Below are 18,557 nucleotides of genomic sequence, written 5' to 3'. Positions count from 1 at the left end.
TGGTACGGTCCATGACCCTATACCCTAGACACCCACCTGAATGACCCAGATACTAAGGAGAAGTCCCTAACTGTTTTATGTGCCTGCTGTAAGCGGTCTGTATGCAGCCAAAATGAGCTCAGAGACCAAGAGTAGCACTGCCCCCTCAAGATTCTGAGCCTGCTTGGCAGGATTGGTCCTGCAAAGCCAAAGCCCCCTATAGGGAGAGCATACTATACAAGGAAATTCTCAAAGCTGCTAATGAGAACCTTGACGACCTTGTACCTAGCCGGTGGGGATTCCGGTGGGGTACCCCCACCCAGGCAGTGGCAGTGCTGGCAACACCAGCTGCAGTAACCCATGGGGAGGGGGTCACACTCGGACATTCAGAGAGGGGGTATATTATTGTGACCCTGGTGGCACAAAATCAAAGTCTGACTGCATGGAGATGCTTGGGAATATGGTCAATACGGGTGACCGTATTGTGGGTGTTTCAGGGAAAAGGTGTACATTTGACTTCCATCATCTAGGATGTGACCATGTTTAATAAAGTCTCTCAATTTCTGCCCATTTTTTGCACGGTCTTGCAGGCCTTCTCATGCAGCTGCAACTGTAAGTGCATTTGTAAATCAAGACCTATCTTGAGTTGGGCTCTGGGATGGTGCAATTGTTGAGAATGTGAGCTTATGGTTGTGTGGGTGTATGTGTGTATCCCACAACTGTTGTGAAGGAGTAAAAGATGTTAGGGACAATAGAGGATAATCCACAGCTATATATAATACAAATCGAGGTGAGGGCGATGGAAATGCATTTGGCAGTTGATCTACTTCAATCCGGTAAATGGCACTGTATGCTCTTTTCAAAGGATGGATCCCAGTCGGTTCAGGGCTATGGGATATGGGGGGTCGAGGGTGCTCTGCCGGGCATTGGGATGACAACCCAACTCGGGATGAGGAGGGCTTTTAGCGGGTGGAATAGTAGGGACCAATTGGAGGTTTACTTAGTAGCAATGCAAATATCATGGTACAGCTATATTGTCACGTCCGTCGTATGAATCGGACCAAGGCGCAGCGTGGTATGCGTACATTCTTTATTATAATAAGAATGAACACTGAACAAACAAACAAAAATAACAAAATGACACGTGAAGCTATACAAATGAGTGCTGACAGTGCTGACAGGTAAAGCCCTAGCTGGAGCAAGAATCCCTTGCACCCAGCCGCCATTCCATTGTACTCCCTCGGGGGCGCGAGCCGAAGAGCGCTGGGTCCGGACGCCACCGGAGAAGTTGGTAGCGCAGGCTGAGGAGGAGCTGGAGACGACGTAGGGAGGCCGCTCCTCTCCCATCTGTCCATTCTCTCCATCATCTGATCCATCGCCGTCCCGTTTTGGTGTAGGATGGCTGTGTGATGGAGGACACGCTCTTCCATGGATGGGAGAGGGGGCGCAGCTGCTCCTGCTGACTCCATGGCTTCGGGTGCGGGCTTCTGTCACGGATAGCTAGGAGTGGTGGGTGTGGTATCAGGCGCAGAGAGCAATGCTTCCAATGCATACGTTTATTAAGCTGGGTCTAGCCAACAAACAGGCAAAAATACCAATAAACAGGTATGTCCCCAAAACCAGGGAAAATAACAGACAGCAAAATACGTAAGCGCAACAATCTCACCACTGACAGTGAGAATAAGCCCACACAAAAGCAGGCGGGTGTCACGCTCTGACCTTAGATATCTCTGCTTTCTTTATATTTTGGTTAGGTCAGGGTGTGACTAGGGTGGGTATGCTAGGTATTTGTATGTCTATGGTGGCCTGATATGGTTCTCAATCAGAGGCAGCTGTTTATCGTTGTCTCTGATTGGGGATCATATTTAGGTAGCCATTTTCCCTTTTGTGTTCGTGGGTTCTTATTCTATGTTTAGTTGCCTGTCTGCACTATTCATATAGCTTTACGTTTCGTTCGTTTTGTTGTTTTGTTAGTTTGTTCAGTGTTCTTTCTTTAATAAAAGAAGAATGTACGCATACCACACTGCACCTTGGTCCGATCTTTATGACGAACGTGACAGAAGAACCCACCATAAATAGACCAAGCAGGTGTTCAGGAGGAATGGACCTGGGAGGAGATTTTGGATGGAGCAGGACCCTGGACGCAGGCTGGGGAGTATCGCCTTCCGAAGGAGGAAATAGAGGCAGCGAAAGCGGAACGGCGATATTACGAGGAGTTATACCAACGAGGTAGGCCACAGGGGGGGGCACATGGAGCAGTCGGCGAAGCCGAGGAGCGAACCAGAGCCAGTCAGGGAGTCGGATGAGGAGTTCGACGCAAGATTCCGGAGAGAGGTGCTAGCATTGAGAGCGCTGTAGAGCGGGCGTGCTGAGGTGCGTGTCATCAGCCCGGTGTCACCTGTACCGGTCCCACGCATCAGGTCTCCAGTGCGCATTCATAGCCCAGTGCGTCCTGTGCTAGCTTCCCGCACTTGCCGGGCTGGAGTGAGCATCCAGTCAGGAAGGGTGGTGCTTCCTGCTCCTCGCACTTGCCCTGAGGTGCGTGTCCCCAGCCCGGTACCACCAGTTCAGGCACCACGCATCAGGCTTCCAGTGCGCCTCCACAGTCCAGAGCTTCCGGCGACAGTTCCCAGTCCAGAGCTTCCGGCGACAGTACCCAGTCCAGAGCTTCCGGCGACAGTTCCCAGTCCAGAGCCTCCGGCGACAGTTCCCAGTCCGGAGCCCCCGGCGATGTTCCCAGTCCGGAGCCTCCGGCGACGTTCCCAGTCCAGAGCTTCCGGCGACGTTTCACAGTCCGGAACCTCCGGCGACGTTTCACAGTCCGGAACCTCCAACGACGGGCCACAGTCCGGAACCTCCAAAGACGGGCCACAGTCCGGAACCTCCAACGACGGGCCACAGTCCGGAACCTCCAACGACGGTCCACTGTCCGGAATCTCCACCGACGGTCCGCAGTCCGGGGCCTCCGGCGACGATCCGCAGTCCAGAGCCTCCGGCGACGATCCCTAGCCCGAGGTCTCCGGCGACGGTCCCCAGCCTGGGGTTTCCAGCGACGGTCCCCAGCCCGGGGTTTCCAGCGACGGTCCCCAGTCCGGGGCCTCCGGCGATGATCCACGGTCCGATTCTACAAAGGCGGAGGGATCAGCGTAAGAAGGGGGAGCTGCGTCCAGAACCGGAGCCGCCACCAAGGGTAGATGCCCACCCGGACCCTCCCCTATAGGTTCAGGTTTGCGGCCGGGAGTCCGCACCTTTGGGGGGGGGGGGGGGGGGGGGGGGTACTGTCACGCTCTGACCTTAGATATCTCTGTTTTCTTTATATTTTGGTTAGGTCAGGGTGTGACGAGGGTGGGTATGCTAGTTTTTGTATTGTCTAGGGTTTTTGTATGTCTAGGGGTTTTGTAGGTCTAGGGTTTTGTAGGTCTAGGTATTTGTATGTCTATGGTGGCCTGATATGGTTCTCAATCAGAGGCAGCTGTTTATCGTTGTCTCTGATTGGGGATCATATTTAGGTAGCAATTTTCCCTTTTGTGTTCGTGGGTTCTTATTCTATGTTTAGTTGCCTGTCTGCACTATTCATATAGCTTCACGTTTCGTTCGTTTTGTTGTTTTGTTAGTTTGTTTAGTGTTCTTTCTTTAAAAGAAGAATGTACGCATACCACACTGCACCTTGGTCCGATCTTTATGACGAACGTGACAGCGGGCCCTGGAAGTTTAAATAGGCCAATAATTAACAACAAATAAGTAACAGGTGAAAACAATCAAGACAAAACTAACAGAAAAGAAAAAGGAATCGGTGGCAGCTAGTAAACCGGTGACGACGAGCGCCGAGCGCCGCCCGAACAGGGAGAGGAGCCACCTTCGGTGGAAGTCGTGACAATGTTTCCGGTCACCTTGCCCTGATTAAAAGCAGTGGTTCGCGCTTTCAGTTTTGCGCAAATGCTGCCATCAATCCACGGTTTCTGTTTGGGGAAGGTTTTAATAGACACTGTGGGTACAACATCACAGATGCACTTGCTAATAAACTCGCTCACCGAATCAGCGTATTCATCAATGTTATTGTCCGACGCTATGCGGAACATATCCAAGTCCACGTGATCGAAGCAATCTTGAAGCGTGGAATCCGATTGGTCGGACCAGCATTAAACAGACCTGAGCACGGGCGCTTCCTGTTTTAGTTTCTGTCTATAGGCTGGGAGCAACAAAATGGAGTCGTGGTCAGATTTTCTGAAAGGAGGGCGGGGAAGGGCTTTGTATGCGTCGCGGAAGTTAGAATAACAATGATCCAGGTTTTTGCCAGCCAGGGTCGCGCATTCGATATGCTGATAAAATTTTGCGAGCCTTGTTTTCAGATTAGCCTTGTTAAAATCCCCAGCTACAATAAATGCAGCCTCAGGATATGTGGTTTCCAGTTTACATAGAGTAAAATTAAGGGGATATAAAATTCTGCTTGGGGGGATATACACGACTGTGATTATGATTGAATAGAATTCTCTTGGTAGAAAATGTGGTCGGCATTTGATTGTAAGGAATTCTAGGTCAGGTGAACAAAAGGACTTGAGTTCCTGTATGTTGTTATGATCACACCACGTCTCGTTAATCATAAGGCATACACCCCCGCCCTTCTTCTTACCAGATAGATATTTGTTTCTGTCGGCGTGATGCGTGAAGAAACCAGGTGGCTGTACCGACTCTGATGACATATCCCGAGTGAGCCATGTTTCCGTGAAACAAAGAACGTTACAATCTCTGATGTCTCTCTGGAAAGCAACCCTTGCTCGGATTTTGTCTACCTTGTTGTCAAGAGACTGGACATTGTCGAGTAGTATGCTCGGGAGCAGTGCGCGATGTGCCCGTCTAAGGAGCCTGACCAGAAGACCGCTCCGTCTGCCCCTTCTGCAGTGGCGTTGTTTTGGGTAACCGGCTGGGATCCAAAACATTGTCCTGGGTGGTGGACCAACCAGAGGATCCGCTTCGGGAAAGTCGTATTCCTGGTCGTAATGTTGGTGAGTTGACGTTGCTCTTATATCCAATATTTCCTCCCGACTGTATGTAATAGAACTTAAGATTTCCTGGGGTAACAATGTAAGAAATAACACATAAAAAAACAAATACTGCATAGTTTCCTAGGAACGCGAAGCGAGGCGGCCATCTCTGTCGGCGCCGCAGTTCCTCTGTCCAGTGTCTGTGTTATTTTGCCAATCTTAATATTTTATTTTTATTGGCCAGTCTGAGATATGGCTTTTTCTTTGAAACTCTTTCTAGAAGGCCAGCATCCCGGAGTCGCCTCTCCACTGTTGACGTTGAGACTGGTGTTTTGCGGGTACTATTTAATGAAGCTGCCAGTTGAGGACGTGTGAGGAGGACGTGGGGGACGTGTGACCTGTTTCTCAAACTAGACACACTAATGTACTTGTCCTCTTGCTCAGTTGTGCACCGGGGCCTCCCACTCCTCTTTCTATTCAAGTTAGTGCCAGTTTGTGCTGTTCTGTGAAGGGAGTAGTACACAGCGTTGGAGTAGTACACAGCGATTTTCAGTTTCTTGGCAATTTCTCACATGAAATAGCCTTCATTTCTCAGAACAAGAATATACTGAAGAGTTACAGAAGAAAGTTCTTTGTTTCTGGCCATTTTGAGCCTGCAATCGAACCCACAAATGCTATGTAACGGCTGTCGTCTGTGGAAGAAGGTGAGGACCAAGGTGCAGCGTGGTAAGTGTTCATGATGTTTAATAATAATCAAAAACTGAACACTGAATAACAAAACAACAAAGAAACAACCGAAAACAGTTCTGTCTGGTGCAGACACACAAAGACTGAAAATAACCACCCACAAAACCCAACAGAAAACAGGCTACCTAAATATGGTTCCCAATCAGGGACAACGATTGACAGCTGCCTCTGATTGAGAACCATATCAGGCCAAACACAGAAATAGAAAATCATAGAAAAACTAACATAGACAACCCACCCAACTCACGCCCTGACCATACTAAAACAAAAGACAAAACAAAGGAACTAAGGTCAGAACGTGACATGCTAATGTTCTAGATACTCAACTAGTCTAAAGAAGGCCAGTTTTATTGCTTCTTTAATCAGGACAACAGTTTTCAGCTGTGCTGACATAATTGCCAAAGGGTTTTCTAATGATCGATTAGCCTTTTAAAATGATCAAATTGGATTAGCTAACACAACGTGCCATTGGAACACAGGAGTGATGGCTGCTGGTAATGGGCCTCTGTAGTCTTATGTAGATATTCCATTAAAAAATCAGCCGTTTCCAGCTACAATAGTCATTTACAACATTAACAATGTCTACACTGTATTTCTGATCAATTTTATGTTATTTTAATGGACCCAAAAAATTGCTTTTCTTTCAAAAACAAGAACATTTCTAAGTGACCCCAAACTTTTGAACGGTACTGTATGGAAAATACGTACTACCACATATGGATAAGTAATAGACATAAATATATTTACATATACAGGGCCTTCAGAAACTATTCATACCCCTTGACTTATTCCACATTTTGTTGTGTTACAGTCTGAATTAAAAATGGAATACATTTCGTTTTTGTGTCACTGATATGCACACAAAAATCCATAATGTCAAAGTGGAATTATGTTTAGACATTTTTACAGCTTAATTAAAAATGAAAAGCTGAAATGTCAATAAGTATTCAACCCCTCTGTTATGGCAAGCCTAAATAAGTTCAGGAGTCAAAACTTGCATAACAAGTCTCGTAATAAGTTTTATGGACTCACTCTGTGTTCAATAATAGTGTTTAACATGATTTTTAAATTACTACACACATACAATTATCTGTAAGGTTCCTCAGTCGAGCAGTGAATTTCAAGCACAGATTCAACCACAAAGACCAGGGAGGTTTTCCAATGGTTTGCAAAGAAGGACATCTATTGGTAGATGGGTAAAAAAGCAGACAATGAATAGCCCTTTGAGCATGGTGCAGATATTTATTACACTTTGGATGGTGTATCAACACACCCAGTCACTACAAATATACAGGCACCCTTCCTAACTCAGTTGCCGGAGAGGAAGGAAACCGCTCAGGGATTTCACCACGAGGCCAATGGTGATTTTAATGGCTGTGATAGGAGATAACTGAGGATGGATCAACAACATTGTAGTTACTCTGTAATACTAACATGAATGACAGAGTGAAGAGAAGGAAGTCTGTACAGAATAAAAATATTCCAAAACATGCATCCTGTTTGCAATGAAGCATTATAGTAATACTGCAAAAAACTAAACATTTTGACCTGAATACAAGGCGTTATATTTGGGCAAATCCAATACATCACTGAGTATCACTCTTCAAATTTTCAAGCATGGTGGTGGCTGCATCATGTTATGGGTAGGCCTATGCTTGTCATTGGCAAGGACTGGGGATATTTTTTTTTAGGATGAAAACAAACGGAATAGAGCTATGCACAGGCAAAATCCTAGAGGAAAACTTGGTTCAGTCCGCTTTCCAACAGACACTGGGAGACAAATTCACCTTTCAGCAGGACAATTAACTTAAACACAAGGTCAAATATACACTGTTGCTTACCAAGATGACATTGAATGTTCCTGAGTGGCCTAATTACAGTTTTGACTTAAATCGGCTTGAAAATCTATGGCTGTTTAACAATGATCAACAACCAACTTGACAGAGCTTGAATAATGTTTTAAAGATTAAAGCGAAAATATTGTCAAATCCAGGTGTGCAAATCTCTTAGAGACTTACCCAGAAAGATTCACAGCTATATTTGCTGCCAACTGTGATTCTAACATGTACAGTATTATACGACGGGTGGGTCTAATCCTTAATGCTGATTGGTTAAAAGCACATTCCAGCCGGTGTCTACGCCACTAGCTACCACCTGCTAACTCTATGACGTTAAAATTCCTATTTACTCTGTTCCATCTGACTGCGAAATCCACTGTCTCAGCAGCCCAGCCATGCAATTTATGAACTTGATCTACACTATAAAAACATCTAGACGTTATCTCACATTTCTTTTAGAACAACATTTAGTTTTCGACAGCGGAGATTTGTATAAACCTTACTGTCTGTCTCTCCAACATTTGCAACATTGTTTCAATATTCAAATTTGACCTCCAGCTGTCCTATAGTAATGAACGTGTCGGGAGTCTGGACGAGACAGACAGACCGGCAGCTTTTCTCAGCAGTCGAAGTCATGAATCAGCTGGCATAATTTTTATGGATATATAAAAATTAATGTAAATTGAAAAAAGGTCAAACGAAACAAAGTGCATTTAGTTTGCAGTTTTTCAGCTCCAGTTTGAAGTGATTGTGTTAGCTGTGTTGTTGGCTAGCTCCTCTGAACAAGTGTCCTGACGAGTGAGAACATTTTCTATGCCAGGCAAAATCACACCTCATTAGCTCATTGTTATGGCTGTATCCAAATAAATGTCACGAGAAAACAGCTTTACTTTGCTGTTATTCTGGCTGTACTTTTTGATGCGACTGTAAATTAGCCGTAGTTGGCTAGCTAGCCAGCAAGGGATAACAATGTTGCCAGCCGTTATACAATGGGTGGGTCTAATCCTGAATGTTGATAAAAATCGCATTCCAGCCAGTGTCTATCCAACAAGTTACCACCGGCTAAATCTATGAATTTAAAATGCCCATTTACTCTGTTCCATCTGATTGCGCAATTCACTGTCTCATCAGCCCATCCAGGCACTTTTATCAATGCACAAGGCGAGACCCAGATGCTGACACAGGAGGCAGATGGTTGGAGTCTTACAATGTTTAATAATCCAACGGGGTAGGCAAGAGAATGGTCGTGGATAGGTAAAAAGGTCAAAACCAGATCGAAGTCCAGGAGGTACAGTGGCAGAAAGGCTCATGGTCAAGGCAGGCAGAATGATCAGGCAGGCAGGTACAGAGTCCAGAAACAGGCAGGGGTCAAAACCAGGAGGACTAGAAAAAAGAATAGCAAAAGGAGTACGGGAAAACCACCTGGTTGACTTGACATAACATACAAGACGAACTGGCACAGAGAGACAGGAAACGCAGGGATAAATACACTGGGGAAAATAAGTGACACCTGGAGGGGGTGGAGACAATCACAGGAACAGGTGAAACAGATCAGGGTGTGACAACTTTATAAACTTGATCTCCACTATAAAAAGCATCTAGACATTATCTTACATTTCTTTTAGACTAACATTTAGTTTTCAACTGCAGAGATTTGAATAAACTTTGTTTATTAATATAAAATGTCTCTGACATTTGCAACATCGTTTCAATATTCAAATTATATCCCCAGATGTACCATAGTAACAGTGGTGGAAAAAGTACCCAATTGTCTTCGTACTTGAGTAAAAGTAAAGATACCTTAATAGAAATTATTAAAGTGAAAGTCACCCAGTAACATCCTACATGAGTAAAAGTATTTGGTTTTAAATATACTTAAGTATCAAAAGTAAATGGAATTGCTAAAATATACTTAAGTATCAAAAGTAAATGTATAAATAATTTCACATTCCTTATATTAAGCAAACCAGATGCCACCATTTTCATGTTTAAAAAAAAATGTATGGCTAGCCAGGGGCACACTCCAACACATTTATTTACAAACGAAGCATGTGTTTAGAGAGTCCGCCAGATCAGAGGCAGTAGGGGTGACCAGGGATGTTGTCTTGATAAGTGTGTGAATTAAACCATTTTCCTGTCCTGCTAAGCATTCAAAATGTAACGAATACTTTTGGGTGTCCGTGGAAATGTATAGAGTAAAAAGTACATTATTTTCCTTAGGAATGTAGTGAAGTAAAAGTTGTCAAATATAAATAGTAAAGTAAAGTACAGATACCCCAAAAAACTAATTAAGCAGTACTTTAAAGTATTTTTACTTAAGTACTTTACGCCATTGAATACCATTTTCCTTTTTTTACGCTGAAGGAGAAAAACGGAAACAAAAAGAGCGGGTAATAGCATCACTTAGTGGTGGAAATAAGAAAGACAGGCTGGCCCTTTGCGACAGACTCGACTACTTCACAGCAACCGTCTCTACCAACAACAAGCATGGCTACTGCGTCTGGGAGCACTTGTCAAGAAGGAGAAAGGAGTGAATGCGACGATGGAGGAGGCGACAATAGTGACTCAGCAAAAGAGACTACTTCGGGAAATGCTTCGCAGAAGAAACCCGTTTGTCTCATAGTGCTTGGCATGGCAGGGTCTGGAAAAACAACTTTTGTGCAGGTAAGCTAAAACGAGCTAATGTTGGCTAACTAACTGTTAGCACTACAGTAGCTAGGTAAGTTAGCTAGCTAACGTTACCAGTACGGTGTATGAGACATAGCTATGCTAGCTCAACCAAACTAAGCACAATTGTTTTCTGGAATTTTGTCTTTTTCTTCTTTGCTATTTAGTCAAGCAGTTTGGAAACGGTATATATTAGCTAAGTCACGGACATCTGGGTTTTAACTTAGCTACCTATGCTAACGTTACCTAGCTAGAGCTGACGTTGTTGATATTCCTTCTCAGCGACTCAATGCTCATCTTCACACCAAGAAGTCTCCTCCATATGTAATCAACCTAGACCCTGCGGTGCACGAAGTTCCTTTCCCAGCCAACATCGGTAAGAAATCATTCAGACCACCATGCATAACCATGCATGTGTCTGGCATGTGTCATGTTGATACTGTAATACTTCTTGCCAATCATTAATTTGTTGAATGTTCAGAAAGGTATGTTTTTTTCCCCTTGGTATTCTATTGATAGAATTCAAGAATTGTAAATATGTTGATATCCCACGACACTATTATTGTATTAGCTAGCTAGCATGGCTAATAAGTAACTGAAAGCTGCTTATTGTCCCCTTGTAGATATTCGTGACACAGTGAATTACAAAGAAGTAATGAAGCAATATGGCCTAGGTCCTAATGGAGGAATTGTCACCTCGTTGAATCTCTTTGCTACGAGGTTTGATCAGGTAGGCCCAACTCTTTTTCTGTTATAACAGGACGTGTATTTGACACCTAGACTGTCCAATAGATGTCACTATTATTGCTTGCACAATTTGAATATTATGAATCAAAATCTCCCATTTTGCCTTCTCAGGTCATGAAATTCATTGAGAAGAAACAGTACAATCACCAGTAAGTATTTTTTTTAAATCTGAAAGTTAGTAGATGTACTCCTGGTAAGCATAGAAGAAGCATAGTTAGTACAGCATTGTACTGTTGTTTTGCCATCCCCTCTTCTGGTGTGTACCTACCTGCCCTAACCTTTGACCTATGTCTACAGATATGTGTTGATTGACACTCCTGGACAGATAGAAGTGTTCACCTGGTCAGCATCTGGAACCATCATCACTGAAACTCTGGTGTGTAGTAGTAATGTGTTATAACATTTAGGCCTAAAGATATGACTAGATGCAACATAATTGTGATCTGTTTGGTGTGTCTGTGAATGTGTTTCCAGGCCTCTTCCTTCCCCTGTGTGGTGGTCTACGTGATGGACACGTCTCGCAGTGTCAACCCAGTCACCTTCATGTCCAACATGCTCTACGCCTGCAGGTCTGACACTGTAGGGAGCACTAGCTACTTTCCGATGGTCAAATAAAACCACAAATTGGTTCGAACAAATTTAATATTTTACATATAGGCAATAAAGAACTAGTGTGGGGCTTTTGCTTGTTCACTTTGTGACTGTGTCCCCCCTACCCCCCAGCATCCTGTACAAGACAAAGCTGCCCTTCATTGTCATCATGAACAAGGTAGGAAATGATTGGAACACTTTCATCAAACCACTTTAACTTGGTAACAGTGAATTACTGAATGAGGGGAAAAAACTAGGTGTGTAGTCGTAGGTGTTGACATGCTCAAAGGAAATATGTTTTTGGGGGAGGATAATAATACAGAGATAACAAACCACAGATTTTGGTACATGTCTGTGTTGTGTGGTTTCAGACAGACATAATCGACCACAGCTTTGCGGTGGAGTGGATGCAGGACTTTGAGGTGTTCCAGGACGCTCTGAACCAGGAGACGTCCTACGTCAGCAACCTGACGCGCTCCATGAGCCTTGTGCTGGACGAGTTTTACACCAACTTACGGGTATGTGTCTCTTTCAATACATTATGCTTCTTCAGTGCACACTTCTGTGAACTGTATGTAGTATTATTTGTGTGTGATCTGCGTGTGTGTGTATGTGAGACAATATTCTATGAGTTTTGTGTTGGACTTTTACATCAACCTATGGGGAAGTGTTTCTGTGCATTTTGGAGAGGGTTTATCGCGTGTTCCCTCTGATTGGTCACGTCTGTGTTTCATGTGCAGGTTGTGGGTGTGTCTGCAGTCACAGGCAGCGGATTGGACGATTTCTTTGTTCAGGTGGCAGAGGCTGCAAAGGAGTACGAGACGTGAGTGAGGGGGCTGCTCTGCAAACACGCACACCACTGTGTACCACTGTGTAATATTTGTGTGAAAATTAATTGTTTTGTGTTCAGGGATTATCGTCCTGAATATGAAAGACTTCATAAAGAACTGGTGAGTGTTTAAATACCAATGCTACGTCTGTGCACAATACTGAGAACTACTGTATGTTTGCCAGTGTGTGTGCACGGGACATCTATCATTCTCTGACGGTCCTGGTATGTCCTCCAGGCCGATGCTCAGAGCAGGAAGCAGCAGGAGCAGATGGAGCATTTACAGAAGGACATGGGAGCTGTTGCCATGGAGACGACCTCACGGACAGGTGTGTGTGTGTGTCCGTGTGTGAGAGAGAGAGTGACCCCCAATGCATTACGTGCTTGATTGTGTGAGTGTAAGATCCCATTTTGTGTATTATATGCTTGGATCAGGTACATGAGATTGGTTTTCTGTGAAATAAATAATGAAATGTCACTTCCTGTCCTCCAGAGGAAGCTGATGTGGCGGGCCGAAGTGATCTCATCTTCAACCGTGGTAACCCTGATGAGGATGAGGAAGAGGAGGGGGAGGACAGCGACACGGATGACATAGATCACAACGGTAAGGGGAGAAACCTTTTTAGTGGCCTCAAGGTCCTATCATTGATTTAACCCATAACATCAAATCACCTTGTATTCCTAACAACAAGCCTAATCATGATTCGTGAATGATTCTTGCGTGGAAAGCAAAGATTTGTTACAAAAATATGATCAAACACACAAAAATACTGTCAATATAAGTTCCCTTGTTGACTTAACATATCATCCCTTTCAGTGACTGAGGAGAGCAAGGAGGGCACAGCCTTCGGGAACTTCCTGAAGGAGAGGAAAGAAGTGGTGCAGGTACGAAATAGGAAGTCTCAATGATGTCTGGAGGACCCTGTAAGGATGCCACTTTAGATTATGGAGATACACCTAGGTGTGTTGGCTACTGGGACTTCTATCCCTACCTGCATGCCAACTGGTCCCCTCTTCACAAGTGCTGAACTTCATTGGACTGATGCAGTGTTGCAGTTCAACTCTGACTTGAAAATTAGTATTTTTCCTTGTGAATGCAAGTGTTATGTAGGTTTTTTGTTTGATCTTACTAACTGCAACTTATCAAGTTAAGGACAATATTTTTGCATAAGTGTTGGAAAAAGTGAACCACTTGTTTCCTATTTCTTTGTCAGAAGCTCGAGACTCATTTAGTTTATAAGGGAGGGTTATTGAGATAATGGCTGATGGAATAATGTACTTGTATCCTATTATTTTTATCCTAAGTTGTTTTATTGCATATTGTTTGTAAGTTCATTCTATGAAGCTTCATTCTTCCTATCTGGGGAATGCTCTTTAATAGTCACATAGTCCTGGAAGTGTATATTTTTGTATCACAATGTTTTCTTTTTTAGTGCAAATGTGCTCATGTTAAAGTCCTGTAGTGTTGTTTGTCTCGATCATTTTTAAAGCTAAATAAATTGGTTATGAATGTGTTCAGCCTAGTCGTGTGTGGCTTCGTGAGATGCACACTGCCATATGTGAATGAAACTATGGGGTGAGGGGGTGGATAGCCGGAATATTCTGGATTCTACGCCTTCTCACCATCTGGCCTAAGAATCAAACTGGCATTCACAAATACAGCAGAATGGTATTCTGTGAAGACTGAAAATACAGTTTATTTTACCTTGCTGCAGATGGGTATGGCATCATTTGCCTACCGAATGACCGCATATGAGTTTACAGATTAAAACACATTTGTTAGAGGAAATTCACAAATTTTTACGTGGCCTTATTTTGACTCTTTCTGTGCTTGAAGGTGATATCCCAAATGTAAAAATAAATAAAAAATCTCCATATTTTGTCTCTTTTCAGAGTCATCACTTGCCATAGACTACAATGCATTATGAAAATGTGTCTAGACATGTTATATAAAATGCTGAAACACTCCAAACCGTATGTTATTACATCAGAATGTCATTGTGGATTTTGTTTCTGCACTACATTTATTTAGATGTATTTTTGTATGTTCCACTGTCCCATATTTGCATATTTTAGTTGTTTTAAATGACATCATTCAAACACGGATGTGCTGGGACATTATGCAGAATGAGGTTCTGATGCATTATGAGTTGTTTTATAACATGCTTTACACACATTTTCATAATGCATAGTAGTCAATGGCAAGTGATCACTCAGCAAAATGTCGTAACCAATTTTCTCTTAAAACAAAATATCCTAAAACAGTTTGGGGGGGATCAACTACAAGCACAGAAATAGTGAAAATAAGGCCATATGTAAAAATGGGTGAGCTTTCTCTTCAATGCTTTGCATCGCTGAGTCCTCTTGTCCCAAATCACTTACCCTTCATTCGGCCCTAACCATTCAATGTTTACAGATCTTTACGGTAGATGCAGATTTCATCTGCTCTGATAGTTGCTGCTTTGGCTGCTTATTGTATATTCCTGCTATATGTGTAATGCAAATGCATGAGTCACGCCTGCTGAGTCGTGTTTGCAGCAGCACAGAAAGCCAACAGATACAGGGGAGTATTTTATCACAGATCTCAGTCTTAATGGCCAACGTTTCCCTCCATTTGCTCAAGATGAGTGGGTCTTACCACACAGATTCACATAAACACAAACCGTGTCTCTGATGAGATGAAAGTGTTGTCGCGGCAACACAAACAATGGCAGCAGCCAGACGCCTCCTGTGTCGGTGTTCTTCCAGTGATGGTGACTCACTTCCGCGATGGCATTTACAAGAACATTCACACACCCTCCACGCCCCTCCTCTCAGCCCGTGGGCTAGAAATGTCGCCAGACACACAGGGAACAAATAGGATCTCTTGAGCGGGAGAGGAATTCACAGCTCAGTGGGAAAGTGTCAAAACGCCTACTAGTAATTACATATCTACAGTAAAAAGCAGAATAATGTGTCAAAGTTGAACACAAGTATGAGAAGTATGTTATAACTACAATTGAGAAATCACATTTTCATGCAAGTGAACTCTTTGGGAGGTAGTGAATAAGGTCAAATGTCATGATCTTTTGTCTGTGCAAATCATGGCTGACATCTTTTTCATGCAATATCATATCTGACATTTTAGTAGACGCTCTTATCCAGAGCGACTTACTGGAGCAATTAGGGTTAAGTGTCTTGCTCCAGGGCTCGTCGACAGATTTTTCACCTAGTCGGCTTGAGGATTCAAACCAGCGACCTTTCGGTTACTGGCCCAATGCTCTTAGCCGCTAGGCTACCTGCTGCTTATCATTAGCTGTGACTTGATACACCCTTTGGGGTTCCTATTTGATACATTTACTTACCTTCACGTTTCCTTTCTCACATCATAACAAAGACCTAACCTTAATAAAACTTTGTTTTCATTGAAGAAGATCTGTGGTGTCCAAGTCCAATGACGACATGTATTCTTCAAGATGACATCATTATATGGGCCTGCAGGCATATTAGACTAAATTAAATAAGAAACTGATTTCATCTGATTTATTGTTAGGGTAACTTTGGTCCAGCAGTCTCGCTTAGCAGGGTGACTCATGACGCCATCACAAAATTGAGTCTTGTTATTATGACATCATCCTCTGGGTTTGATTTGAGGAGGGTAAGTGGATTCAGGATGTGTGTTGCCCCTTTGGAATACAGCATGATGTCATTCTTACTGTATCTGATGGACATAAAATAAATGCTGGGGATTACTGGCAATGGCATAAACATTGGCATACATTCTGCCTGGTCTCATTGTGTTCCATTCTCTTCAACTCCTTCCTGCCCTAAGGTCTTTCAAATGGTAATTTGATTGATTGATTGAAACCCTGAATTCCAATATCACTACAGAGGCTGTATACTGAGCAAGAGAGAGGAATGACGACAGAGTCTAATGAATAATGGATGGTGCTGTTTGGTATGGGTGAGTGGTCAACAGCACAGGACTGACGCAGTGAGCTCATCCGACTGCACAGAGGCTCAATGCAGACCTACAAGCCCACCACCCCAACTCCCCAAACAGCACCTAGAGTTTTGCTGCAGACCTACAAGCCCCCCACCCCAACTCCCCAAACAGCACCTAGAGATTTGCTGCAGATCTGCAAGCCCCCACCCCAACTCCCCAAACAGCACCTAGAGATTTGCTGCAGATCTGCAAGCCTGCACACACACACACACACACACACACACACACACACACACACACACACACACACACACACACACACACACACACACACACACACACACACAGAATTTAACATTTTTATTATTAAGTCTGTCACAAGAGTCTATGTCCCACCATACTAAACCAATGTCACACACCATGTGTGTCCCCCCTCCCCCTCACAACACCTATAGATATACTGTAAAACCATTTGTGTCCCCCCTCCTCCTCATAACACCTATAGATATACTGTAAAACCATTTGTGTCCCCCTCCCCCTCATAACACCTATAGATATACGTACTGTAAAACCATGTGTGTCCCCCCTCCTCCTCATAACACCTATAGATATACTGTAAAACCATGTGTGTCCCCCCTCCCCCTCACAACACCTATAGATATACTGTAAAACCATGTGTGTCCCCCTCCCCCTCACAACACCTATAGATATACTGTAAAACCATTTGTGTCCCCCCTCCTCCTCATAACACCTATAGATATACGTACTGTAAAACCATGTGTGTCCCCCCTCCCCCTCACAACACCTATAGATATACGTACTGTAAAACCATGTGTGTCCCCCCTCCTCCTCATAACACCTATAGATATACTGTAAAACCATTTGTGTCCCCCCTCCTCCTCATAACACCTATAGATATACGTACTGTAAAACCATGTGCGTCCCCCCTCCCCCTCACAACACCTATAGATATACTGTAAAACCATTTGTGTCCCCCCTCCTCCTCACAACACCTATAGATATACGTACTGTAAAACCATGTGTGTCCCCCTCCCCCTCATAACACCTATAGATATACGTACTGTAAAACCATGTGTGTCCCCCCTCCTCCTCATAACACCTATAGATATACGTACTGTAAAACCATGTGTGTCCCCCTCCCCCTCACAACACCTATAGATATACTATAAAACCATGTGTGTCCCCCCTCCCCCTCACAACACCTATAGATATACTGTAAAACCATGTGTGTCCCCCCTCCCCCTCACAACACCTATAGATATACTGTAAAACCATTTGTGTCCCCCCTCCTCCTCATAACACCTATAGATATACGTACTGTAAAACCATGTGTGTCCCCCCTCCTCCTCATAACACCTATAGATATACGTACTGTAAAACCATGTGTGTCCCCCTCCCCCTCACAACACCTATAGATATACTATAAAACCATGTGTGTCCCCCCTCCCCCTCACAACACCTATAGATATACTGTAAAACCATGTGTGTCCCCCCTCCCCCTCACAACACCTATAGATATACTGTAAAACCATGTGTGTCCCCCCTCCCCCTCACAACACCTATAGATATACTATAAAACCATGTGTGTCCCCCCTCCCCCTCACAACACCTATAGATATACTGTAAAACCATGTGCGTCCCCACCCCACCTCGTGCAAACATGACTGTTGCTGCATCGTCTGTTATTTATGATTATTACATTTTAGTGATGTAAGTCCTTGCTTTCCTCGTGACATTGTCCTCTTATTGTTTGTTGTGTCTAGTTATGTGATCTATGCGGACGATGAGACTGATGCATGCACTGCATCTGCAGAGAGAGGAAAGGGAGCTCCTGTGATTGGCTGGAAATGACATCACTGAAGGGTTACTGGTGATGAGGCTTTCCTTTTAAACACATCGTCGTCTACCCTCCTCTCCTCCTCTGCTCATCCTCCCATCCCCCTCTCCATCCTCTCCTAGGAATGTTTATGTCGTTGTTTTACACTGACTCAAGGTATATGGGGTTGCTCTTCGGCTTTTGCAGGGGTAAGACTGCACAGTCCAATGCAGTGATAGACAATGGAAAGGTGTTATACAAGCAACGTCCTCCCTCTTCTCTCCCTCAATCTCTTTAATGCCTCCAATGCTGTGGCTCTGTTCCTCCACTCATAACCTCTACCACTCTCTTCCACCCCCTCTTTTTCCTTCCGTCTCTCTTTCCCTCTCTTCTTTCTCTCTGCATCCTGTACTGT

General features: G+C 43.9%; 1 protein-coding gene across 1 annotated transcript; it reads left to right on the top strand.

Moving 5' to 3' along the window:
* The first annotated feature begins 10,015 nt into the window (after positions 1-10,015).
* On the top strand, positions 10,016-13,894 carry gpn1 (GPN-loop GTPase 1). Its single transcript, XM_039008999.1, has 13 exons — positions 10,016-10,210; positions 10,496-10,589; positions 10,837-10,943; positions 11,072-11,109; positions 11,258-11,336; positions 11,435-11,529; positions 11,684-11,729; positions 11,923-12,069; positions 12,292-12,374; positions 12,462-12,501; positions 12,619-12,709; positions 12,874-12,984; positions 13,198-13,894. Exons 1-13 carry the CDS (start codon positions 10,034-10,036, stop codon positions 13,287-13,289), a joined length of 1,200 nt encoding a protein of 399 aa, XP_038864927.1. The 5' UTR covers positions 10,016-10,033; the 3' UTR covers positions 13,290-13,894.
* The last annotated feature ends 4,663 nt before the right edge of the window (positions 13,895-18,557 follow it).

This window comes from Salvelinus namaycush, chromosome 15 (assembly GCF_016432855.1).
Source record: "Salvelinus namaycush isolate Seneca chromosome 15, SaNama_1.0, whole genome shotgun sequence".
Lineage (NCBI taxonomy): Eukaryota > Metazoa > Chordata > Actinopteri > Salmoniformes > Salmonidae > Salvelinus > Salvelinus namaycush.
This window is presented reverse-complemented; position numbering and strand designations above follow the sequence as displayed.